General features: G+C 42.2%; 1 protein-coding gene and 1 pseudogene across 3 annotated transcripts in view; one reads left to right on the forward strand and one right to left on the reverse strand.

Annotated features, from left to right (window-relative positions):
* The window catches only part of ZNF737 (zinc finger protein 737), a 39,209-nt gene extending 31,146 nt beyond the window's left edge, over window positions 1–8,063 (reverse strand). For 2 of the 3 annotated variants that reach the window (XM_024926543.4, XM_055104094.2), the window contains exon 1: window positions 7,679–8,062. In XM_024926543.4, the coding sequence (XP_024782311.3) occupies window positions 7,679–7,681 (3 nt within the window). In that variant the 5' untranslated portion in view covers window positions 7,682–8,062. Of the gene's footprint in view, window positions 1–7,678 lie in introns of all 3 variants that reach the window. The other variant, XM_034944147.3, reaches the window with a different exon arrangement.
* Window positions 1–26,974, forward strand: part of LOC103783577 (zinc finger protein 93-like) — a 200,027-nt pseudogene that overhangs the window by 73,307 nt on the left and 99,746 nt on the right.

Genomic DNA, 26,974 nt, shown 5'->3' on the forward strand with positions numbered 1-26,974 from the left:
AATTTTTGTATTATTAGTAGAGACAGCATTTCACCGTATTAGCCAGGCTGGTCCCAAACTCCTGACCTTGTGATCCACCTGCCTCGGCCCCACAAAGTGCTGGGATTACAGGCATGAGCAACCACGCCCAGCTTTTCTAGGGTAATTTTATTAGAAAATAAATATGTACATGTAGCAAGGTAAAAGAAATAGAAATTATATGGCCAGGAGTGGTGGCTGATGCCCATAATCCCAGCACTTTGGGAGGATGATGTGGGTGGATCACGACCTCAGGATTTCGAGACCAGCTTGACCAGATGGTGAAACCCCGTCTCTACTAAATATACAAAAATTTAAAAAAAGATATATATAAATTAGCTGGGCACGGTGGCTGGCACCTGTAATCCCAGCTACTCAGGAGGCTGAAGCAGGAGAATCGCTTGAACCAGGGCAGCAGTGAGCCAAGATCACACCACTGCACTCCAGCCTGGGTGACAGAGACTCCGTCTCAAAAAAAAAAAAAGAACCTATAATAACAATTCTTCTGTTCATAAATATGCCTTCAGATGTAGACATCAGAAGTCTCAAAAATATAAAGAAAGTGGCCTAAATAAAGCCCAAGATTTTGGACACATCTATGTATTGTACCAACCATATGATGCATAATTCAATTATTTATCCAGTTGCTAGTCTAGACTAAAAGCTTCTGGATTGTAGGAACAAAGACTGCTTCATAGTTTTTTTTTAACGGCCATATAAAATGGAAGCAACTAGTTTATCCATTTGGGTCTCCAGATCTTTTCCTTCTTTACCATCCAAGTACTAGGAAACCGGAGAAACTCTCATCTGGGTACCAACCAAAGACACCTCTTGTTTGAGTTGATGAACAAACACAGGATGACTCATTTCCCTTACACTGAGACAGAAGCAGAATTAACCACTCTTATCAGCCTAACACAATTCTGCTCTGAACATCCTCAAATGCCTCAAAGACACCTAGGTGATTGTGAGGGAATTCCCAGTGACCCTGGGCTGATGGCCCAATGATAAGCCAGGCTGGAGAGACTTAGGCTGAAGACCAATGCAACAGAATAGAAAGCCCAGAAATAATGCCACCCTCCTATAACCATCAGATTTTTGACAAAGCTGACAAGAGAAATGTGGGAAGAATTCTCTCTTTAATAAATGGTGCTGGAATAACTACCTAGCACTATGTAGAAGACTGAAACCAGCTCACTTCATTACAGCATATACAAAAATCAACTGAAGATAAACACTTAAATGTAAGCTTAAAATTATAAGAAACACTGCATGAAAACCTAGGAAATACCATTCTAGACACAGAAACTGGCAAAGAATTCATGATGAAGCTACCAAAAGCAACTGCAACAGAAGCAAAAATTGACAAATGGGACCTATTTAAACTGAAGCGCTTCTTCACAGCAAAGGAAACTATCAACAGAGGAAAAAGACAACCTACAGAATAAAAGAAAATTTTTGCAAACTTTGCCTCTGACAAAGGTCTAATATCCAGAATTTATTAGAAACTTAAACAAGTTTAAAAGAAAAAACCAAACGACCTCATTAAAAAGTAGGCAAAAAAGATGAACACATGCTTTTCAAAAGAAAATATACATGTGGCTAAGTACATGAAAAAAATGCTCATCGCTAATCACTAGAGAAATTAAAAGAAAAACCACATGTGGCTAAGAAGTACTTGAAAAAAAATGCTCATCGCCAATCACTAGAGAAATTAAAAGAAAAACAACAACGAGATATCACTTCACACCCATCAGAATGGCTATTTTCAAAAAGTCAAAAAATAACAGATACTGGCAAGGTTGCAGAGAAAACGGAATGCTTATACTCTGCTGGTGGGAGTGTAACTTAGTTTAACAACTGTAAAAAGCAGTGTGGTGATTCCTCACAGAACTAACAACAGAATTATCATTTGACCCAGGGATCTCATAATTGGGTATATACCCAAAGAAATATAAATTATTATATTATAAAGACACATCCACATGCATGTTCACTGCAGCACTATTCACAATAGCAAAGATAAGGACAGGCCCTAAATGCCTATCAGTGGTAGACTGGGTAAAGAAAATATGGTATGGTCAGATGTAGTGGCTCATGTCTGTAATCCCAGCACTTTGGGAGGCCGAGGCAGGTGGACTCCCTGAGCTTAGAAGTTTGAGATCAGCCTGGGCAACAATGCAAAATCCTGTCTCCATGGAAAATACAAAAAAAAAAATTTGGCCAGGTGTGGTAATGCCCGCGTGTAGTCCAAGCTACTTGGGAAGATGAGGTAGGAGAGAATTCCTTGAGCCTGGGAGGCTGAGGCTAAAGTAAGCCAATATCACACCATGGCACTCTAGCCTGGGCCATAAGGGAGACTCTGTCTCCAAAAATAAAATGAAATAAAAGATTCAGTCAAAATAAAATATGGTATATAAACCTCATGGAATACTCTGTGGCCATTAAAAAAAAAATCATGTCCTTTGCAATAACATCAATGAAGCTGGAGACCATCATTCTTAGAAAACAAATGCAGAGGCCTGGCGCAGTGGCTCATGCCTGTAATCCCACCACTTTGGGAGGCCAATGTAGGTTGATCATTTGAGGTCAGGAGTTCGAGACCAGCCTGCCCAACATGGAGAAACCCCATCTCTACTAAAAATACAGAATTAGCTGGGCGTGGTGCCATGTGCCTGTAATCCCAGCTACTCAGGAGGCTGAGGCAGGAGAATCACTTGAAACTGGGAGACGTAGGTTGTGGTGAGCCGAGATCACACCATTGCACTCCAGCCTGGGCAACAAAAGTGAAACTCCGTCTCCAAAAAAAAAGAAAGAAAGAAAAAGAAAATACTGTAGAAACAGAAAACCAAATGCATGTTTTTATTTATAAGTAACAGCTAAATAATAAGAACACACAAACACAAAGAGGAGAACAACAGACGCTGCGGCCTAGTTGAGGGTGGAGGGTGGAAGACTAAGAGAATCAGAAAACATACCTGTTTGGTGCTATGCTTAATACCTCAGTGACAAAATAATCTGCACGCAAAACCCCCATGCACCAAAACAAACTCACGTGTACCCCGAAACAAAAATAAAAGCTAAAAGAAAAAATTAAATCCCTGGGTGGGAGAGATTGCAATGTAGGTGAGAGGACTGATTTTTGCTACAGATAGTTGTCCTGGTGCAGCTGTACTCTGATTTATTACTGTGTGCACGCAGACATATGAGATTATGAACAGCTGATTCAAAATGCTAGGTTGGTGGAGAAAACAGGTTGCTGCTGCAGATTTAGTGTCTGGGGGTGGGGATACGCCAGGAGACTTGTAGAGACTTGTGGGTTCTTGGCAAGAAACACTAGGATCAAAAACGCCGTGGTGAAGTTCCTGAGGGTGGTGCCTACTCCTGGGAGGAGGGTGGACATGTCAATGTCTAGTGTGTGTGTTTGTGAGTGGGTGGGAATCCTGTGGTGGCAGCTGTGGGAAAAGGGGGTCTGTCATCAGAGCTCCTTTCTTCTAAGTTTTCAGTCCTCTGTCACGCTGGGAGAATACCTGGAATCACAGGACAATGGGCAGTGTGACAGCCTGTGACCAGACAGCAGAGCTCCCATTCCCAAACACCTAGAGTTTTATTCCAGGCCAGACTTCTGTGATATCTTTTTCCTGGCACCAAATCTGTAGAGTTTGCTGAACATTAAACAATTCTCCAACACCAACTCATCATCTAACATTTGAATTCTGACACCACCGAGAGTCAACACAGACCCTGATTCAGGGCTCAGTCCCACAACACTGTCCTCACTGCAGATGCCAATCACAAACCCCATGGGCCCATCTATGCTTCTGAGCTACTGTTTAAAAACTGGGGAGTCCCATAACCTCCCTGAAGTTCAATAATTTGGTAGAGCTACTCACAGAACTCAGCAAACCACGGCAGTGATGTTTAACAGTTTAATATATAAGATGCAGCCCAGGAAAAGCCAAATGGAAGAAATGCACAGAACAAATAAAAGAGATGGGGAAAGATGAAACACATAGATAATCCTGGAAAATATTTGTGATTAATAAAATTCTCCATCTTTTGTGTGCTCCAGGAACAGTTTATGGAAAGAAACACTGTTCCCATTATGACTTAGTGCTCTCTTTTCTTATCTATCACACAGGCAGACACACACACTGCACATTTTCTCCTTTTTCTCATTAAAAAAATCAGCTGAATTTGTCTTCAGCGCTCAAAATAAAATATTTCTTCACTTTGTCACCCAGGCTGGAGTGCAGTGGTGCAATCTCAGCTCACTGCAACCTCTGCCTCCCAGGTTCAAGCAATTCTCCTGCTTCACCCTCCCAAGTAGCTGGGATTATAGGCACCCACCAACACACCTGGCTAATTTTTTTTTTTTTTTAAATGGAATTTCACTCTTGTTGCCCAGGCTAGAGTGCACTGGTGTGATCTCGGCTCACCACAAACTTTCAAGCCATTTCCCAGGTTCAAGCCATTCTCCTGCCTCAGCCTCATGAGTAGCTGGGATTACAGGCATGCACCACAATACCTGATTTTTTTTTTTTTTTTTTTTTTTCTGTAGTAGAGATGGGGTTTCTCCATGTTGGTCAGGCTGGTCTCGAACTCCCGACCTCAGGTGATCTGCCCACCTCAGCCTCCCAATAATTTTTGTATTTTAGCAGAGACAGGATTTCACCATGTTGGCCAGGCTGGTCTTGAACACCTGACCTCAGGTGATCCGCCTGTCTCAGCCTTCCAAAGTGCTGGGATTACAGGTGTGAGCCACCACACTTAGCCTAAAATAAAATATTCCTTAATCAAACTCTTCTTAAGCTTATCTCCCTCCCTCAGGCTCCTGAACTTTGTGTTACCCTCAGTCTGAGTCAGCATACAACCCTATTTTATGTCCCTCCTAAGAACATGCTGATTTCAGGGTAAGACATCCTCTGATCTAAAATCTGACTTTTTCACTCTCCATTTGCCATTCACCTCCCACCTCCTTTCTAATCTTGTTTGCTCCTCCCTAAAAAAGAAAGCCCTTTTCTGCCTACATCTTTGCAAGCCATAAAGATCTTAAATTAGTTGGAATTTTCTGCTGTTGCAATTTTTTTTGGAATTCATTTTTTTAACATAAATTAATATTTTTTATTTTACAAAGTGTAGAAAGTGCCACCAAACATAACAACTTCATCATCAATAAGACCCTCTAAGTTTCCTTTCATCTTAACCTCAACTGCATCTGCCTGTGGGGCCCCAGCTTTCCAGGGCTCTGTAGCTTCTCTCAGGATAAAGCCTCCTTCTATGGCTGGGGTGAGCAGGCTGGGACATCTGCAGGGGAGGCTCCCCAGAAAAAAACTGAGTCTTTAATAACATCCTGTCGCAGGCTTAATATCAGCCTTAGCTTGGAGTCACTAGGTTCAAGCTTTGATTTCCATGTCAGAGTTATTCACTTGGTTTTTGAAACTAAGTGTTAGAAAAATCCAGGGAAATTACTCAAACACAGTGTTTACATAAGAAGGAAGTGCTTACTTTTTTTTTTTTTTTTTGAGACAGAGTCACCCTGTGGCCCAGGCTGGAGTTCAATGGCATGATCTTGGCTCACTGCAACCTCCGCCTCCCGGGTTCAAGACCTTCTTGTGCCTCAGCCTCCCATGTTGTTGGGAATACAGGCGTATGCCACCACACCCGGCTAATTTTTGTATTTTTAGTAGAGATGGGGTTTCATCACGTTGGGCAGGCTGGTCTCAAACTCCTGACCTCAAGTGATCCACTCACCTCGGCCTCCCAAAGTGCTGAGATGACAGGCGTGAGCCACTGCACCTGGCTAAGGTGCTTGCATTTGATACCTCCATAAGAAAAGTAAATATATCTACTTCTTTCAGAAAATATATGTATTATTTTATTATTTATCTTAAAAATAAGTAGGCCTGGTGCGGCAAATCATGCTTGTAATCCCAGCACTTTGGAGGGCCGAGGCACGTAGATCACGATGTCAGAAGATCACGACCATTTTGGCCAACATGTTGAAACCCCCTCTCTACTTAAAATACAAAAGAATTAGCTGGGTATGGTGGCACGTGCCTGTAATCCCAGCTACTCAGGAGGCTGAGGCAGGTGAATTGCTTGAACCCAGGAGGTGGAGGCTGCAGTGAGCCGAGATCACGCCACTGCACTCCAACCTGTTGACAGAGCGAGACTCTGTTTCAAAAAAATAAGTAAATAAAATAATGTAGTAAAAAATTAGTCATATGGGAACACTTCTAGAAGGTACCATGTTTCATCGCATATAATTTAGCATTTAACTCAGAACTCAACAGGATATAGAACTGAGATATTCACTGTCACAAATTTCCCCTGCAAAAAGAGGAACTAATGTGTTGACGAATCTATGTAACTCATCAATTATCTACCACATTTTCCTGTGGAAATATATTCATTGTCTACAGCCAAAATGGAAGAGAGATTTTCCCTATTTTTTTCCTTGGTAACTAGCATTCCTGGCTAACATACTGAAACCCCATCTCTACTAAAAATACAAAAATTAGCTGGGCGTGGTGTCGCGTGCCCATAGCCCCAACTACTCCAGAGGCTGAAGCAGAAGAATGCTTGAACCTGAGAGGCGGAGGTTGCAGTGAGCCGAGATCTGACACTGCACTCCAGCTCTGGCGACAGAGCGAGACTCCGTCTCAAAAATAATAACAATAATAATAATAAATTGAGGAACATGGGGTACACTTGAGGCCTTGCTTGAGACACGTGGAAAATGCCAGGGAAAATCAGTCCGCTGTGGGGTGTGAAAATAATTAAGTGGCAGGCAATTAGACTGAAGAAGCCCTAGTCCCTGGATTTCTACCTCAAAAAAAAAAAAAAAAAAAATCTAAGCTCATGTGCATTTTTTCGGAAATTACTACATTAGGGGAAACAAAATTCAGGCTTAAGCAACTATAAACTGCCAATTAAACTGTAATTACATAACCAGGATTTTTTTTTTTTTTTGAGACGGAGTCTCACTGTCGCCCAGGCTGGAGTGCAGTGGCAAGATCTCAGCTCACTGCAACATCCACCTCCGGAGTTCAAGCGATTCTCTCACTTCTGCCTCCCGAGAAACTGTGATGACAGACATTTGTCATCACACCCAGCTAATTTTTGCATTTTTAGTAGACATGGGGTTTCCCCATTTGGGCCAGGCTTATCTTAAAGTCCTGACCTCAAGTTATCCGCCTGCCTCGGCCTCCCAAAGTGCTGGGATTACAGGCGTGAACGACTGCGCCCGGCCCCGTAAATTTTGAATAGCAGAAAACAGAAACTGTGAATCCCACGGACCAAAGCTCTTCCCATTCATGAACCTGCACCCCGAGTCAGGATTCTCCCCTGACGACCCTCTGGTGGTCCCTGCACATTCTGGGAGAGACGGGAGGCTGCGGTTGCAGAGCTGCCCACGGAGCGCTCCAGGCCAGAGCACAGTCACTACGCAGGGAAGACACAGGACGCCAGGGGGCCCGGCTGAGAGCGTAGCCGCCAAATTATGGCTGAACGGGACTGAGGCCGAGCTGGGCAAGGAGAACTCAGGGTGCAGATTGTGGAGCTGACTGCGCAGAGGTCTGAGTCCCGCCACAGCCACTTCCCACCGGTTCCAACCAGCATATCCCCCTCTCTCGGGATGTCGGAACGGCACTCTCACCATTTCTAGGCTTCCAGGGGCTCCCGGGCGTCTTAGCTGTGGATCTCCCAATACCTGCAGGACACAGGGCCACAGAGGCTGGGCCTCTAGGAGCAGAGGACACACAGCAGTGAAGACAAAACCTGGAGCTCCGGCTGCAGAGACAAAGGCCCCGCAAAACCCGGAAGCCTTCCGCCTCACTCTGGCTGCGTGCCTGATTGGACGGCTTCCAGCCCAGCGTCCCTGATTGGATAATGCTTAAAGCCCCGCCCCCTCAGGCCCTGAGTGACAGAAGATATGATCAGATGCTGGGTTAAGTGAACAAAGAGTGACAGTCTAAGCAGCTGGCTTTTCAAGCTGTGCTTCCTCCCTGAGCTGAGCCAGGCCCACCCTAGAGCATGGGAACATTTTATCTCTTGTTTACTCTCTTTCTTGTTGAATGTATTAAAAAGGTGAACAGAAGTATTTTGCTGTCATTAATAATACATAAAATTTTTGTTCAACAGAAAATCAACTTTTACTTTGGTAATGGTGTATTATCTATTAAAGCTAATTTTAATAAAACCTTATAAATAAATTTGTCATTTTTGAGCACTCCAGATTTACATATATATTTTGTATATCTCGTAATTTTTAAAATCTATTTATATTTTATTTTTATCCACATTCTTTTTATTTTTTCAATTTGAAACAATCTTTAAGTAATTTCCAACAGCTATAGGAGATAGAAATCATTTAGAGGCAGGCACGGATAGTTCACGCTGGTAATTCCAACACTTTGGGAGGCCAAGGTGAGCAGATCACTTGAGGTCAGGAGTTCAAGACAAGCCTAGCCAACATGGTGAAACCCCATCTCTAATAATAACTAATAAATAATAATAATAACTAATACTATAAAAAGTTACCTGGGTGTGGGGGTGCACATCTGTAGTCCCAGCTACACCGGAGGCTGAGGCAGGAGAATCACTTGAAGCCAGGAGGCGGAGGTTGTGTAACAGCCCAAGGGGTTTATTTTACCCTTTGCCTAGACAGAGCCGATTCATCAAGACAGGGGAATTTGTGGAGGAAAAGTCACATATTAAATTTGAACTCAATTGAATGTGGACACAAACAATTGTCACCAAGTCCCAGAACAGGTTGTGTGAGCCCCGGAGGTGTTCATCCAGCGCTGTATCGAAGAAATCTCTATTTCAATCTATTCCTATATATTAGTTGTTGAAAAACAATAGACAATCACAAAAAAAGGTTGACCTTTTTGTGTTCCTTGAGGCAAGTCGTGAAGGGCTCTCATCACTGGGCCTTATGCCAAACAACTCGTTACAAAAGAGCTAGGGTCCCGGACCGCCCTGAAGCTTCATGAGACCTCTCCTTGTCTGCGTACGGATGGATGGGTGGCTGACTCTAGAGCTGTGGCTGTTGCCTCCCTCTCTGGTGGTGAATCCCCCATAGTCTGGTGAGGGTAAATATATATATATATATCTCTCTTTTCCCATCTCCTCTTCTTATTAAGATTGGCTTATTACATCAATCTGCTTATTATATTTATTTGCTTATTATATCATTTGCTTATTATATTATTACTTTATTATGTCTGCATTGCCATTTACGTGGGATAAAAGTTGTTTACCCTTAATGGTTTTGTGTGTGTGTCTTTGTTTCTCCCCTCTCACATTTGCCTCACAGAACATTTTTGGCATCACAAATAGGATTTGAAAACAAAAGTGTGCCCCTTTTTGACTAGAAGGACAGGGCTGGAGGGCTCAGGGACTTCCCATATCCTGGGATGGGAACTCCCCCAGTTCTCCCTCTTGGTGATTAAATGGTCAAGGGGAACTGGTCTTTGTGGGAATTGGGAATCTAAATTAGTGCAGTTTAAACCTTTGACTGTGCGTGAAGTGCTGCGGGGGATTCCAGTCAGCAAAGGAGATGCTGAGGGATCTCCCGGAGTGGATGGTGTTTGCTTACTGGTTATAAGTTAATGTATCGTGATAGGGGCTGGTTGCTACAAGATAAATGTAAGCGGAAAAGGAAAATGCTAATCTGACTTCCAGACTGGCCCTGGCCCAATGCCAGTCAATGTCTTGACTGATAAAGCTCAAAGCTATCAGCCTATTGCTGAAAAAAGCAGCTGTCCAGGTGGCCCAGTCAGGATAAAACTGAAGAACTAGTCAGCCGGGGCTTGGAGCAGGTAAAAACCCAGTTCCTATTTCAAAAATGGGAAATTAACCCTAGTAAAATTCCAGGACCTGCACAAAGTGTAAAATTCCATGGCATTTTATGGAATGCAAATAAATAGTCCATTTTACCAAAGGCTAAGGCTAAAATACTAGATTTTGCAACCCCTACCACTAATGTACTGGCTTGTTTGGATTCTGGAGACATCATATTCCCCACTTGGGTAACATTTTACAACCTCAACATGCAGCCACTAGAAAACGCTATGACTTTCACTGGGGAGAGAAAGACAGCATGGCCTTTGAATAAGCTAAACAAGCAGTGCAACTGGCCCTGGATCTATGGCCCATACGGGATGGGCCAGTAGAACTGCAAGTAACTGTCCTAGATCAACATGCTAATTGGAGCCTTGGGCAGAAACAAGATGGGAAGAGGGTACTTTTTGGGATTTGGACCCAAAAACCACCAGAGGGAGGAAAAGCTTATACCTCTTTCAAGAAGCAACTGTTAGCTTGCTATTGGGCTTTGCTGGAAATAGAACACCTCTGCTTCAACCATGATGTTTTTATGAGACCTGAAATTCCTATTATGACTTGAGACATGAGTTCCCCCAAAACCCACCAGATAGGGCACACCCAAGAAAGTAGCATCATATAATGGAAATGGCACATACAAAACCAGCCTAAGCCAAAACCAAAGGGGGTATCACTTTCACATGAGGATGGACAAAACTTGCCAGCTCAGGAAACACTGAACGAGTCCTGCAGATAGACAGGGAAACACCCCCCTCCCCAACCGCCCATCAAATGGGATCAGAAACATGCTTGGTTTACTGATGGATCCACCAAATACATTGGTGGGACCCAATGCTGGAAGGCTGTGGCTTATAATCCTCTTAAAAACATAAGCATTTCTGATGAAGGAAGGAGTGGGAGCATTCAGTTAGCTGAACTGGTAGCCATCCTCTGAGCTATTCAGGAGGAGACCAGAGGGATTTGTCACTAGTATATGAACTCTTGCTCAGTAGCAAATGGTCTTGCCACCTGGGTGCCCCAGTGGCAATGAAACAAATGGCTAATTGGGAATAAAGAGGTTTGGCGAGAACAATGCTGGTAAGGTATCTGAATCCTGGTGCATAACACATACCACTGTGTTCCATATTGTTTGTTGTTGTTGTTGTTGTTGTTGTTTTCCTAGCCCTGTCACCAAACTGAAGTGCAGTGGTGCAATCTCAGCTCACTGCAACCTCTGCCGCCCGAGTTCATGCCATTCTCCTGCCTCAGCCTACCAAGTAGCTGGGATTACAGGCACGGGCTGCCACGCCCAGCTAATTTTTTTTTTTTTTTAGACTCAGTCTCACTCTGTCGCTAGAATGGAGTGCAGTGGCGTGATCTGGGCTCACCGCAACATCCACGTCCCATGTTCAAGTGATTCTCCTGACTCAGCCTCCCGAGTAGCTGGGAATACAGGTGCACACCACCATGCCCAGCTAATTTTTGTATTTTTAGTAAAGACGGGGTTCATCATGTTGGCCAGGATAGTCTCAATCTCTTGACCTCATGATCCACCCACCTCTGCCTCCCAAAGTGCTGGGATTACAGGCATGAACCACTGCGCCCGGCCCCGTTTTCCATGTTGATGTTCATGCATCTCTGCTTTCTCTTGACAGACTATTGAATCAGCAGGAAGATCAACAGGCAAAAATTTCCACCATAACTGCGATCTTGAATGTGGGTAAATGGATTACAACATGTTCAAGGCTTGCAATGAGAGGCATTATAGTGTATGGTGGTATAACTGATAGCGATTACCACGGAGAGTTAAAGGTCATTTTATACAATAACACTCCAGATTATTTTGCTATAAAACCACAGATGCTCGTTGCTCAATTGTTAGTGGTACCTTGTGAACAATTAACCCCTGAGGAAATCTTTGTCCAACAGAGGCTACATACAGAACTGGGGGATTCAGATCCCCTGGTACAAGTAGCTTAAATCCTGGAGTCAAAATATGGGTACAGCATCCCTCAGATCCCAACCCTAAGGCTGGTGACCTTGTAGCTATGAAAGCAGAAAAGGAAGGCATGGTACAATTTCCTAAAGATGAAAAACAATATCATTTCCCCTCTGTTTTTGTTATTACAGGGAATAACCTATCTACTAATGGTCAGCACCTGTGTCTTTGTGTCTGAGGCCAAGAATAAATTCATCAACTGGGTAGCCACTGCTGCAACAGAAGCCAACCACAATCAATGTTGGCTATACGTCGAGTTGCAGGAGGATGCCAAAAATGGCTACCTTGGAGAATCATCCCTGACAACATTTCTGAATGGCTATATTGTTACCAATGGGGCTGCAACAACAGCACTTGCAATCCAACCTGGGCTTCCTTTGACCACACTAAGCAATCTATCTTTGCCAAGTCAGACAAAAGGTGAACTCCTCCCTCACCTTGCATCAAAAGCCTTGGTATTCTGCCCAATATTCCTGGAATGGTATATACTACAAACCTGCTGTGCTGGTGGCTGGATTCCATATAGCCTCTGCTTTGTCTGGAGGCCTTAAATGGCTCCTCTAATGTTACTCTGGGGTTTCTCCAGTCACTTGTCAACACATACTCCAAATCAACAACATTATGCCCAATGAAACACAATCTCTTTCCTATTTTAATAAGAGATTAGTACACTATGATTACAGTAGCTCCATTGCTGTCCCCTGGGGGGCCCTCTGGGTATGCAGATCCTATGGGTGGCGATACGTGCCCCCACTTTGGATGGGGAGATGCACTTGGGGGTGGACATTAATTCCATTCACTATCTGGGATAATACTCCCCTCTCCAGTAATCTAGATGCTTAGAAACATTGCTAGTTACAAATGCGCTGGACTCCCTGGTGGTGGTACCCTATCACAGTATTCTCCCCTGCCACTGGTACAATCTTGCTTCACCAACAAATTATAATACTTAGCTTACATGTAGAAAAAGCTCTTAATGATAGTAGCACTGGACTTATGTTGTTACCAGATGAATTTGCTCAGCTGCGTATTGTTGTGTTGCAAAATCAAATGGCATTAGATATGCTTACCACAGCCCAAGGAGGGGTTTGCGCCTTACTGCATACTGAATGTTGTGTGTATATTCCTGGCAAGTCTCACAATATTACTCTGCTTGCAACGCCATGTGGGGTTTAATTTTTATTAATTGTGCCTTTAATTCTCCTGGGCTTACCCTGTATCTGTAATCTATATCAACTATGCCTTCCCGATGTATCCGTAAGGGTATTTTAATACAATTGAATATCCAATTGAGGCCGAATGTAGTGGAAAAGTTAAATATTAAATTTGAACTCAATTGAACGTGGACAAAAATAATGGTCACCAAGTCTCACAGCAGGTTGTGTGAGCCCCTTTAGTCATTCATCCGGCGCTGTTTCAGAGAAATTTCTACTTCAATCTATTCCTATACGTTAGTTATTGAAAAACAATAGCCAATCACAAAAACAGGTTAACCTTTTTACAGGTGTGAGCCACCATGCCTGGCCTTGGATGGGGTTTTTGTGGGTACTTTTTTGTTGTTGCTGCTGTTGTTCCTTTCTGTTTGTTTTTCTTTCAATGGTCAGGTCTGTCTTCTGTAGGGCTGCTGCAGTTTGCTGGGGGTTCACTTCAGGCCCTATTCATCCGGTTCACTCCCGTGCCTGGAGATGTCACTCAAGGAGGTTGGAGAAGAGCAAAGAAGAGTCTGCTCCTTCCTCTGTGATCTCTGACCTCAAGAGGCACCAACCTGATGCCAGTAGGATCACTCCTGTATAGGGTGTCTGACAACCCCTGTTGAAGTGTCACCAGTTGGGTGGCATGGGGAGCAGAACCCATTTAATGAAGCACTTTGACTATTCCTTGGTGGAGGGGGGTGTTTTGGTGGGGGGAAACCCACTCATCTGGGCTGCTCGAATTCCTCAGATCTAGCAGGAGGAAAGGCTAAGTCTGCTGGTCCACAGAGACTGCAGCCACCCCTCCCCCTAGGGGCTCAGGCCCAGGGAGATCAGAGTTCTGTCCCTGAGCCCCTGGCTGGAGTTCCTGCAGGGAAGCCCTGACCAGTGAGGAGGGATGGGTGAGGGTCAGGCCTGAAGAGACATTCTGGCCACAGTCTGCCACAGCCCGTGTGTTGGGCTGTGGGGGACACCTCTTGAGACCAAGCTGTCCAGTTTTCCTGGATCTAGCAGAGGAAAAGTGTGGCCAGGAGCTATAGAGATGGCTGCTTCCCTTTCCCCATCCAGGGAGCTTAGCCTGTTAGGCAGTTTTGAATCCCAGTGCTGGCTGCTGTCCCTCCCTCAAGGTGCTCAAACAGCTTAGACAGCAGCCAACTGCAACGGTGGTGCTGGTCGCCCCTCCTGTGGGAACTCGGCAGGCTTAAGTAGATTCTAGCTGAGAAGCTGTTCATAATCTATCTGCTCAGCTCCAGGGTTGTGTCAGGCATAATAAGTTCCTCTTCAAAGCGTAACTTCCTTGTTGTTTGTTCTCAAAATCAACTTCCTTATACCTTCCCGCTCCTAGCTACCTGCTCTGTAAACATCTCTTCTCCCCAGTCGCAATCCGTACCCCACATCTCTTCCTTATTTGGAAGAAGTCCTCCTCACTCCTAGTTACCTGCTCTGTAAACAACCTTCCTGCCAGTCTCGATTTAAAATAGCCATCGAGTTAGCTTAGATTGTGCGGTCTGACTCCAGCCAATGGGGGCAGGACACAGAAGTAGGGACTGTGTTAGGGATAAAAACTCCTTCCCTCCCTTGTATGCTGTGCTCTCACAACAGCCAGAGACATGACTGGCACCCTTCTGCAGAAGTAAATGTGCCTTGCCTTGCTGAGAAATTCCTTGTTTTCTTTGCGACTCTGAGCTCTTGTTTCCAACAGTTGGGACTTAGGCTCCAGTGGCGTGGGTTCATGAGTGGAATCTTCTAATCTGTGGGTTGCATAGTTCCATGGAAAAAGCACAGTTTCCCAGGATGGGTAGCAGGCTCACTCACCGCCTCCCTTGGCTATGGGGCGAGGGCTCCCCCGGCCCATGTGGGTGTCAGGTGGGCTGCCACACCACACTGCTCTTCCTCTCCATGGATCACGCCATCCACCTAGTCAGTTCTGATGAGAGGACCTGGATACCTCAGGTTATGGTGCAGGATTCACATACTATTATGGTTCTTTTCTATGGGATGCTGCTTCTAGTCAGCCATCTTGGCCCTGCCACCACCAATTTTTCTTTGAAAGGCTAATAGAATTCAGCTGTGAATCCACCTGGTTCTGAACATTTTTTTTGGTTGGCAATTTTTTGAAATTATTTCAATCTCACTTCTTGTTATTAGTCTGTTCAGAGTTGTTGTTTTTTAACCTAGGAGGGTTGTACATTTCCAGGAATTTATTCATCTCCTTTAGGTTTTCTAATTTGTGCACATAAAGGTGTTCACAGTAGCCCTGAATGATCTTTTGTATTTCTCTGGCATTGGTTGCAATATCTTCTGTTTCATTTCTAATTGAGCTTATTTGGATCTTATCTCTTCTTGGTTAATGCTGTTAATGGTCTATCAATTTTGTGTATCTTTTCTAAGAGCCAGCTTTTCATTGCATTTATCATTTGGATTTTTTGTTGTTGTTGTTGTTTCAGTTTCATTTAGCTCTGCTCTGATCTTTGTTACTTCTTTTCTTCTGCTGGGTTTGGGTTTTCTTGTTTCTCTAGTTCCTTGAGGTGTTATCTTACATTGTCAACTTATGCTCTTTCAGACTTTTTCACAGAGGAATTTGATGCTATGAACTTTCCTTTCAGCACCACTTCTACTGTATCCCAGACATTTTGATCAGTTGTGCCATTATTAATGTTCAGTTCAAAGAATTTTTAAGTTTTAATCTTGATTTCATCCAATTATCATTCAGAAACAGATTGATCATAAATTTAATTTTTTGTTTAATTTCCTTGTATTTATTTAATTTCTAAAATGTATTTAATTTTCATATATTTGCATGGTTTTGATAGTTCATTTAGAGTTGATTTTCAATTTTATTCCACTGCAGTCTGAGAGTAGTTGATATAATTTTCATTGTCTTAAATTTATTGAGACTTGTTTTGTGGCCTATCATATGTCTATCTTGGAGAATGTTCCATGTGCTGATGAATAAAATGTATATTCTGCAGGTGTTGGGTAGAATGTTCTGTAAATATTTGTCAAGTCCATTTGTTCTAGAGTATAGTTTAAGTCCATCGTGTTTTTTTGTTGTTGTTGTTGACTTTCTGTCTTGATGACTTGTCTAGTGCTGTCAGTAGAGTATTGAAGTTCCCCATTATTATTGTGTTGCCATTTATCTCATTTCTTAGGTCTTGTAGTAATTGCTTTAGAATTTGGGAGCTCCAGTGTTAGGTGCATATATATTTAGGATTGTTACATTTTCCTGTTGACTAGTACTTTTATCATTATATAATGTCCCTCTTTGTGTTTTTTATTTTTTACCTGTTTTTGCTTTAAAGCCTGTTTTGTCTGATGTAAGAATGGCTACTACTGCTTGCTTTTGAGGTACATTTGCATGGAATATCTTTTTCCAACCCTTTACCTTAAGTTTATGTGAGTCCTTATGTGTTGGTTGAGTCTCTTGAAGACAGCAGATATTTTGTGGGTAAACTCTTACCTATTCTGCCATTCTGTATGTTTTAAGTGGAGCATTTAGGCCATTTACATTCAACATTAGTATTGAGGTGTGAAGGACTATTCTATTCATTGTGCCAGTAGTTTCCTGAATACCTTTTATATTGTGTTATTGTTTTATAGGCCTTGTGAGATTTATGCCTTAAGGAGGTTCTATTTCAGTGTATTTTGAGGTTTTGTTTCAAGATATAGAAACCTTTTTATCAGTTCTTATAGTGGTGGCTTGGTAGTGGTGAATTCTCTCAGTATTTGTTCGTCTGGAGAAGACTGTATCTTTCCTTCATTTATGAAGCTTAGTTTCACTGAATACAAAATTTGGGCTGATACTTGTCTTGTTTAAGGAGGCTAAACATAGGACCCCAATCCCTTCTAGCTTGAAGGGATTCTGTTGAGAAATCTGCTGGTAATCTGATGTGTTTTTCTTTATAGGTTACCTGATGCTTTTGTCTCACAGCTCTTAAAAATCTTTCCTTTATATTGACTTCAGATAACCTGATGACTGTGTGCCTAGGTGATGATCTTGTGTGATGAATTTCCTTGGAGTTCTTTGAACTTCTTGTATTTGGATGTCTAGATCTCTAGCAAGGCCAGGACAGTTTTCCTCAATTACTTCCTCAAATAAGTTTTCCAAACCTTTAGGTTTCACTTCTTCCCTGGGAACACCAATTATTCTTAGGTTAGGTTGTTTACATAATTCCAAGCTTCTTGGAGGTTTGGTTCATTTTTTAAATTATTTTTTTGTCTTTGTTAGATTGGGTTAATTCAAAAGCCTTGTCTTTGAGCTCTGAAGTTCTTTCTTTTACTTGTTTGGATCTATTTTTGTAATTTTCTACTATGTTTTGCATTTCTCTAAGTATGCCTTTCATTTCCAGAAGTTGTGATTTTTTTTATTTATGCTATCTATTTCTCTGGTAACTGTTTTCATCCATATCCTGTATTTAAAAAAAATTCTTTCAGTTAGTATTTATCTTTCTCTGGTGCCTCTTTAAGTGGCTTAATAATGGACCTTGTGAATTCTTTTTCTGGCAATCCAGAGATTTCTTCTTGGTTTGCATCCATTGCTAGGGAGCTAGTGTGGTCTTTCAAAGGTGTTAAGAAATCCTTGCTTTGTTGTTACCAGATTGTTTTTTTGGTTCCTTCTCATTTGGGTTTTCTATGTCAGAGGAAAGATGTGAGGCTCAAGGGGTGCTGTTCAATTCTTTTGTTTCATGGGGTGTTCCCTTGATGTGATGGTCTCCCCTTTTCACTTGGGATGGGGCTTCTTGAGAGCCAGAGTGCAGGGATTGTTATTGCTCTTCTGGGTTTAACCACCCAGTGGAGCTACTGGTCTCTGGGCTGATACTGGGGAGTGTCTGCAAAGAGTCCTGTGATGTGATCTGTCTTCAGGTTTCTCAGCCATGGATTCTACCACCTGCTCTGGTAGAAGCAGCAGGGGAGTAAAGTGGACTTTGTGAGGGTCGTTGGTTGCAGTTCTGTTTAGTGCACTGGTGTTTTTTTTTTTTTTTTTTTTTTTTAATGCTAGTTGTTCTAGCAGTGAAGTTGTCACGTGGAAAGACTGAGGAGGACTTCTGGTTAGCCAGGATGTTACAGGTGATGGAATTAGCTGTTGTTTTCTCCTTTATTGGAGTGGGGGTTTTTTGTTTGTTTCTTTGTTTGTTTTTTGAGACAGTTTTGCTCTCGTTGCCCAGGCTGGAGTGCAATGGTGTGATCTCGGCTCACCACAACCTCTGCCTCCCAGGTTCAATGGATTCTCCTGCCTCAGCCTCCCAAGAAGCTGAGATTACAGGCATGCAAGACCAGGCCTGTCCAATTTTGTATTTTTAGTAGAAACTGGATGCAGTTTCTCTATGTTGGTCAGGGGGGTCTGGAGCTCCTGACCTCACGTGATCCGCCTGCCTCAGCCTCCCAAAATGCTGGGATTACAGGTGTGAGCCACACCACCTGGATGGGGTTGTTCTTTGGTGAGTTGCTGCAATGGCTTGAGTTGGTTGACCTCCAACCTGGAGGTGGGATTTTCAATAGAGTATCAGCTGTCGTAGTATGGGGGGGATGCAAGCTTGCCATCAGGTCACCTGGATAAGTATTCAGGTTTCTCAGGCAATGGGTGGGAACATAGAGCTCCCAAGAGAGTATGTCTTTTGTCTTCAGCTACCAGGGTGGGTAGAGTAAGACCATCAGGTGAGGGCAGGGTTAGACATGTCTGAGCTCAGACCCTCCTTGGGTGGGGCTTGCTGCAGCTGCTGTGGGGTTGGGAGTATGGTTCTCAGGCCAATGGAGTTATGTTTCCAGGGGGATTATGGCTGCCTCTGCTGTATCATACAGGTCAGGATGGAAGTGAAGGAAAGCCAGCAGTGACAGGCCTCACTCAGCTCCCATGAAGCCAGCAAGGCCAGTTTCACTCACGCCCTACCCCACCAACAGCACCAAGTTTATATCCAGTCGGTGAGCAGTACTGAGATCTTGCCCCAGGCTATAAGCCTCCCCATTGAGAAAGCAACCTGGGCTTTCAGGCCCCACCCCTCACCACCTGCCATGGCTTCTGTGCCCATATCTGTGCTTCCCATTCACTGTCCCCATGCCGATTTTGCCAACGAACATTGACACTAGGTCAAAATTCTTACAGAATTTAGCTGGAAGTTTCCTTCTCCTTGTGGCCCTTCCCCAATTCCACTGGCAGCCCTTCCCAAGGACCCCTGTGAGATAAAATCAGAAATGGCTTCCCTGAGGACCAAGAGTGCCTATTGCGCTATTCCCACTGCTTCTTCTGCTTTCATATTTTGCTTGACTCTCTAAGTTCATTTCAGCCCTAGGTAAGGCTAAATCCTTCTCTGGTGATCTGGATTTTCAGGTTTTGAGTATGTGTGTTTAGAGGTGAATGTTCCGTCTCTTACACTTTTGGCACTTTCTGTTTTTCAGTTGTCTCGCAGAGGTTGCAGTGGCAAGCCACTTCTTTCAAAGAGTCTGTGCATTCTCTTGGTTTTCCTGGTATGTTCCTATGGTAGTTCTTGGAGCAAAAGTTCATGATGAGAGTCTCCACATGCTGTTCTGTCCATCCAAATGGGAGATAGAAGTTAGTTCTGTCTCCTAGCCACCTTTTTTTTTCTTTTGCCTTCTGAGAGAGAAATATTGATTGACTCTTCATCACAGATACAAAAAAAAAAAAAAAAGATCAGTGAGCATTCTTTCTTTATTGTTTTAAACAGCAATCTACTTTTTCTTCAGGCTACTGATTTAATTTCTCATTATACATTTATTTATTTATTTATCTGTTTCTTACTGCCTGTGCTCACCAGTAGACCAACTGCAAAAAATTCAACTACGGAAATATAAGGTAAGTATTTCATAAATGATTCTCATTAACTATAAATCCATAAAAATTTCATGTTCACATTCATCTGACTGGCCTCATTTGGCCTTCTACAGAATGTTTGAAGTTTGATTAAAAATAATCTACTAATAAATATTTATTGATAGAACACTGAAAGGTGAAGTCTACTGGTGAAAATGTTGTTCCTTCATTACCAGAAATGAAGTAGATACATTTATTTCTTGACTTACTATTATGCTTCATTAGTGTGTGTTTATTTTTATTCAGTACCATGCTATTTGCTTTCTGTAGCTGTTTTTTGAGACAGATTTCACTCTGTTGCCCAGGGTGGAGTGCAGTTGCTTCATCGTGGCTCACTGCAGCCTCATCCTCACAGGATCTAGGGATCCTCCCACCACAGCATCTCAAGTAGCAGAGACTATGGGTTTGTGCCATTACACTCTGCTAATTTTTGTATTTTTTGTAGAGATGGTGTTTTGTTATGTTGCTCAGGCTGGTCTAGAACTCCTGGGCTCAAGCAACTCAACTTGGCCTCCCATAGTGCCAGGATCACAGGTGTGAGCCACTGCACCTGGCCTTACTGTAGCTTTGTAATATATTCAGAGACCAGGTAGTGTGATGCCTATAGCTTTGTTGTTCTTCCTCAATATTGCTTAGGTTATTCTTGGTCTTTCATGAATTGATAAAGATTTGATAATTACTTTTTAAATTCTGAGAAAAATATAATTGGAATTTTTATAAGGATTGCATTATATCTATAGATCACTTTGGGTAGTATGGACATTTTCACAATATTAATTCTTTCAATTCATGAGCATGGTGTATTTTTCAATTTTTTAGTGCCTTCAATTTATTTAATTAATGTTTTAAGAGTTTTTAGTGAATAGATCTTTTGCCCCTTTGAATAAATTTATTTCTGTGTATTTTATTCTTTTTGATGCTTTTGTAAATGACATTACTAATCTCAATGCCTGTCTACACATCTATTCAAATTCAACAGATTTAGAGATGAAACCAATACATGTGAAAATGCAGGAGAGGAAAGAAATTCAAAGTTTTATAGTTTTGTAAAATACAGGTGCCCAATTTAGCATCCTGTGTCATGCCCTGTGGTGACAAGTATCGCATTAAGCTTAAACTTAAGCAAACTGACTTCTTATTTGGGATAACCCAAAGATAGAGAAACTCATCATCCTGATTTTACACAGGTGGAGACTGCTGCTTAGAATAAATGAATATACAGAATCACATGGCTGGTACATGGTAACCTGGAACTTCTAGAACAAACCATCTGAGCCTGAACTTGAAATGAGCTGGGCAGCTTCTTACCATCTGTCTATGAAAAGTCCAGAGATACCAGAGGGTGCCCTTTGAGCCTTTGGTGAATAAGTGAAAACTTCAAATGTTGATACTCAGGAGGAAGGAGTTAGATTGACCCAACACTTGATGGAACACTTATTTTTAACTTAGTGCAGCCATAAAAGTGTTTATAACACTTGGGGCTTTGAGTTCTTCAATTAAGGCAGAATTTCTATAGGGTATACTTTTCCCTATAAAATGTATTTAGCCATTGATAACTCTATGTAGCTCTGTGAAATATGTGCTTATTAGACAGATCAGGTGTTTTGGCTATGAATAAGATGAATAATTGTGTTTGAAATAAAATATATTTATAAATAATTTTGATTCTGAATATTTAAAAACTATTAACTACTGTTTGAATAAGTCTTTGTCCAAAATATATATATACATTTTATATAATATATAGAATATATGTATATATATAAAATACACACATAGATAATCACATGTAATATAGATGGTAATATAACTGTAACTTCTGTGGCTATTATGAGCTTCACTGGTCACCAGCTCTAGGATATGGGGCATCAGGTACTCAAGAGTGGCAGCAAGAAACATAAGCATGGAAGAGTCCAGGCACTGGGCACAGCAGATCTCCCACAAGAGGTGTCCAAACATATCATGGAGAACTGCAGCTCTGCTCTTGCTAAGAAGGTGAGTCTACTTTTATTTATTTATTTATTTTTAGACAAAGTCTCGCTCTGTCGCCCAGGCTGGAGTGCAGTGGAGCTATCTTGGCTCACTGCAAGCTCCACCTCCCAGGTTCTAGTGATTCTCCTGCTTAAGCCTCCCGAGTAGCTCGGACTACAGGTGTGTGCCGCCACTCTCAGCTAATTTTTTGGTATTTTTAGTATAGACGGGGTTTCACCATGTTGGCCAGGCTGGTCTCAATATCCTGACCTGGTGATCTGCCTGCCTCGGTCTCCCAAAGTGTTCGGATTACAGGCGTGAGCCACTGCGCCTGGACTCTTTTTTTTTTTTTTTGTGACCGAGTTTTGCTCTTGTTGCCCAGGCTGGAATGCAATGGTGCGATCTTGGCTCACCTCAACATCCGCCTCCCAGGTTCAAGCGATTCTCCTGCCTCAGCCGCCCAAGTAGCTGGGTAGGCTGGTCTTGAACTCCCAACCTCAGGTGATCTGCCGGCCTCGGCCTCCCAACCTGCTGAGATTACAGGTGTAAGCCACCGCGCCCTGCTTTTTTTTTTTTTTTTTTTTTTTTTAGACAGAATCTCACTCTGTCGCCCAGGCTGGAGTGATGTGGCACCAGCTCAGCTCACTCCAACCTCTGCCTCCTGGGTTCAAGCGATTCTCCTGGCTCAGTCTCCTGAGTAGCTGGGTAGCTGGGATTACAGGCGTGTGCCACCACACTCAGCTAATTTTTGTATTTTTAGTTGAGACGAGTTTTCACCATGTTGGTCAGGCTAGTCTAGGACTCTCAACCTCAGGTGATTCACCTGCCTCCCAAAGTGCTGGGAATACAGGCATGAGCCACCGCACCTGGCTCACCAAGACCTTTAAATGCCACTGGTGTCAACTTGGCCATGATAAAGCCTGGGCCTAGAAATGCCCATGATTAAAATCTGGTCACTCTAATGACTGAACCCTCTTTTTAAAGAAACTGTAGCTATTCAGTTGACTTTTTGTTGTAGACAAAAATGTGTCATCAATAGAATATTTTGCCCTGTCTAGAGGACACCGCTACAGATTATCAGACTCTAGCCAGTACTCTTTGAGTGCTTTTACAACTTTTTGTAAGTTTTAGGTCACTGAAAGACATTCACAATGTCTTGTCCAGTAGAGTGTCAATTGTTTCTTCTCTTACAATACAATAATATGAGTCTCCCTCCATTAACATATTTATTTAATTATTTCCAATTTATATTGCTTTTGCTGTACATTTGATTTTTTTTTTTTTTTTGAGATGGAGTCTCTGTTACCCAGGTTGGAGTATAGTGGCACGATCTCAGCTCACTGCAACCTCCACCTCCTGGGTTTAAGTGATTCTTCTGCCTCAGCCTCCTGAGTAGCTGGGACAACAGGTGTCCACCACCAGGCCTGGCTAATTTTTGTATTTTTAGTAGAGACCAGGTTTCACCATATTGGTCAGGGTGGTCTCGAACTCCTGACCTCGTGATCTGCCCGCCTTGGCATTTAGCATGAATGACTCCATTTTGGTTTGGTTTGGTCTGTTTGGGCCTAGTGAACAAGCTCAGTCCAGAATGATGGCCTCCAATAATTTTGTTTAAAAAATTTCCCCCTTTTGATTAAGTTTTCACATAGGTCAGAGTGTGACCAAAACTCAGGGTCTTAGTGTCACTCTCAGTTTCCATTATTTTTGGTTTCCGTTCTTATCAGGTCATTCATGGGTTATGGTGTTCTCATGGTCAAATACATTTTCTAGTTTTCATCATTCCAGTTAAAGAGAGACCACTTGACATTCTAGAGATGACTGCATGCAAAGATTTATAACTTTTGAGAGAATAGAGTGCAGTAGGGAGACTATTATTTTGACTATCAGGAAAATAATATCAAGAGTTAGAAGTATGCTTTTTTCTTTTTTTGAGACGAAGTCTGTCTTGTCACCCAGGCTGGAGTGCAATGGCACAATCTTGGCTCACTGCAACCTCTGCCTCCTGGGTTCAGGTGATTCTCCTGCCTCAGCCACCCAAGTAGCTGGGATTACAGGCATGTGTCACCACACCTGGCTAATTTTTGTATTTTTAGTAGAGACGAGGTTTCACCATGTTGGCCAGGCTGGTCTCGAATTTCTGACCTCAGGTGATCCACCTGCCTCGGCTTCCCAAAGTGCTGGCATTACAGGTGTGAGACACCATGCCAGGCCTGAAGTATGCTTTTTAACCAAGGACCCCATGAACCAACCAATAGATCAAATAATTAGCTAGTTAAATGGTCTACTCATTTCAACCAAGCAGTCTGTTCATTAATTTCCTACAACTGAATCTCTGTAATACTCGATGTATTTCTCCATGTGCAACTACAAATACTAGCAACTGCACAGATACTTCTCTGTTTATCCAGTAAGTAAACTAGATAAATTCTTTTATTTAACACAACTTTAGTAAAAAAAAAAAAAAGTCTTCCAATGACTTTTTATAAAGGTCAACACATTTTTTCCACTCTAAGTGCATCTATCATCAGTTGCAATTACAAAAGTAATCTAGTGAATTTAGTTAGCTTTGCTCAGTACTATTGTATCCGTAATGCCTTATTTAACAGTTTTACAATTTTTCTAGTGAAATAAGTATCTTTGTAATTGGAGACCTTTTCAAAAAGCTTTCATGAAGAAAAAAAAGTCTTAGTATCCTTTTAGCTACCGTTATAACATCAATCTTCTTGCATCAGAAAGCTTTTATACTACCAGAAAACATGCATTAAAAATGACAATTGCCAGGTGTGCAATTTTCTGTCCAGTGCTCACGTCTGTAATCCCAGTACTTTGGGAGGCTGAGGCATGAGGATCACCTGAGGGCAGGAGTTCGAGACCAGACTGACTAACATGGTAAAACCAAGTCTCTACTAAAAACACAAAATTTACCTGGGCATAGTGGCAGCCGACTGTAATCCTAGCTACATGGGAGGCTGCAGCAGGAGTTGCTTGAACCTGGAAGGCAGACGTTGCAGTGAGCCAAGATTGCGCCATTGCACTCCAGCCTGGGCAACAAGAGTGAAACTCAGTCTCAGAAAAAAAAAAAAAAGCACACCTGTAATCCCAGCACTTTGGGAGGCCGAGGCAGATGGATCACAAGGTCAGGAGTTCGAGACCAGCCTGGCCAATATGGTGAAACCCCGTCTCTACTGAAAATACAAAAATTAGCTGGGCATGATGGCACGTGCTGTAGTCCCAGCTACTCGGGAGGCTGAGTTAGAAGAATCGCTTGAACCCGGGAGGCCAAGGTTGCAGTAAGCCGAGATCTTGCCACTGCACTCCAGCCTGGGCCACAGAGTGAGACTCTGTCTCAAAAAAAAAAAAAAAAAAAAAAAGACGATTTGTGTGTAAATGTTTAAATGATGGCCCTGAGGTAGCAGAAACTTACATAAACTTTTAATTATCTTCTGATAATTATAAGTTCGACAAAAAAAAATCAGTCTTAAACTAGTATAGTAATTTAGAAGTCACTACACACACATACACACATGCACATACACATTCAATTTATATTTAATATAGATTAATATAGATTACTTATCTTTTCTGTGATGAGTAGTGAAATGCAGAGTTTTTAATAATGGAAACTTCAAGAACTCAGGAATAGGAACCGTATGCGGTGGCCCACACCTGTAATCCCAGCACTTTGGGAGACTGAAGAAGGTGGATCATGAGGTCAGGAGTTTGAGACCAGCTTGGCCAACATGGTGAAACCCATTTCTACTAAAATTACAAAAATTAGTCTGGCATGGTCGTGGCCACCTGTCATCCCAGCTACTTGGGAGGCTGAGGCAGGGGAATGGCTTGAACCTGGGAGGTGAAGGTTGGAGTGAGCCGAGATCATGCCATTGCACTCCAGCCTGGGTGACAAGAGTGAAACTCCGTCTCAAAAAAAAAAAAAATTAATTAAAAAAAAAGAACTCAGGAAATATCAAGTGGCTGCCTATGTTCTCCATGAGTCCACACTGAACATTAAGTTTATGTCTTCTTAAACACTAGGTTACTTTCCCCAATTTAGGTGCACAGCACTGATACCTGAGAGGTTATCATAGGTCATTTGACTTGGACCACAGAGTTGATTTAAAAAGCATATCTAAAACATTTCCGTACTGGCTGATGTAACTAAAAATGTGGCAGAGTACTTTTGTAATAGTCAATTAATTTTTGTCTTGTCTGGGCTTGCAGGTGTTTTTGTTTGTTTGTGTTTGTTTTTGTTTTTTGTTTTGTTTTGTTTTCTTTTCTTTTTGAGATGGAGTTTCTCTCTTGTTGCCTGGGCTGGAAATGTTGTGATCTCGGCTCACTGCAACCTCCACCTCACGGGTTCAAGCGAGATTGCGCCACTGCACTCCAGCCTGGGTGACACAGCAAGACTCCATCTCAAAATATAAAAACAAAAATTTAAAAATAAAAGAAATTAAAAGCTAATTTTCACAAAACTTTATAAATAAATCCAACAAATATATCATTTTGACCACTCTAGATTTCCATACATAGTTTATAACCTCTTTTAATTACTTTTTTTTTTTTTTGATAGGGAGTTTCACTCTTGTTGCCCAGGCTGGAGTGCAATGGCGCAATCTCGGCTCACTGCAACCTCTGCCTCCCGGGTTCAAGATATTCTCCTGCCTCAGCCTCCCGAGTAGCTGGGATTACAGGAATGTGCCACCATGTCCCGCTAATTTTGTATTTTTAGTAGAGATGGGGTTTCTCCATGTTAGTAAGGCTGGTCTCCAAATCCCGACCTCAGGTGATCCACCCGCCTCGGCCTCCCAAAATGCTGGGATTATAGGCGTGAGCCACCACGCCCGGCCTTCTTTTAATTACTTTTTAAATTTTCTCTACTTTATTTTTTTCTACGTTCTTTTTATTTTCTCAATTTGAGACAACCTTTAAGTAATATCAAACTAGACAAAATATTTTTAACTTTCTTCATTGAAAGCATATTTTTGCTTTTGTTTGCACATTCTGTATGCAAAATTGTTTTTCTTAGATCCAGTAGTTTTAATTATATATATTACATGAACTCTTTAAAACCTAATTTTTAGTGAAATCTCTAGTAAGTAATCTTGAACTGTTTGATATCAGTATTTGTAGACAACCATTTTA

The sequence above is a fragment of the Pan paniscus genome, chromosome 20, assembly GCF_029289425.2.
Source record: "Pan paniscus chromosome 20, NHGRI_mPanPan1-v2.0_pri, whole genome shotgun sequence".
NCBI classification, from domain to species: Eukaryota; Metazoa; Chordata; class Mammalia; order Primates; family Hominidae; genus Pan; species Pan paniscus.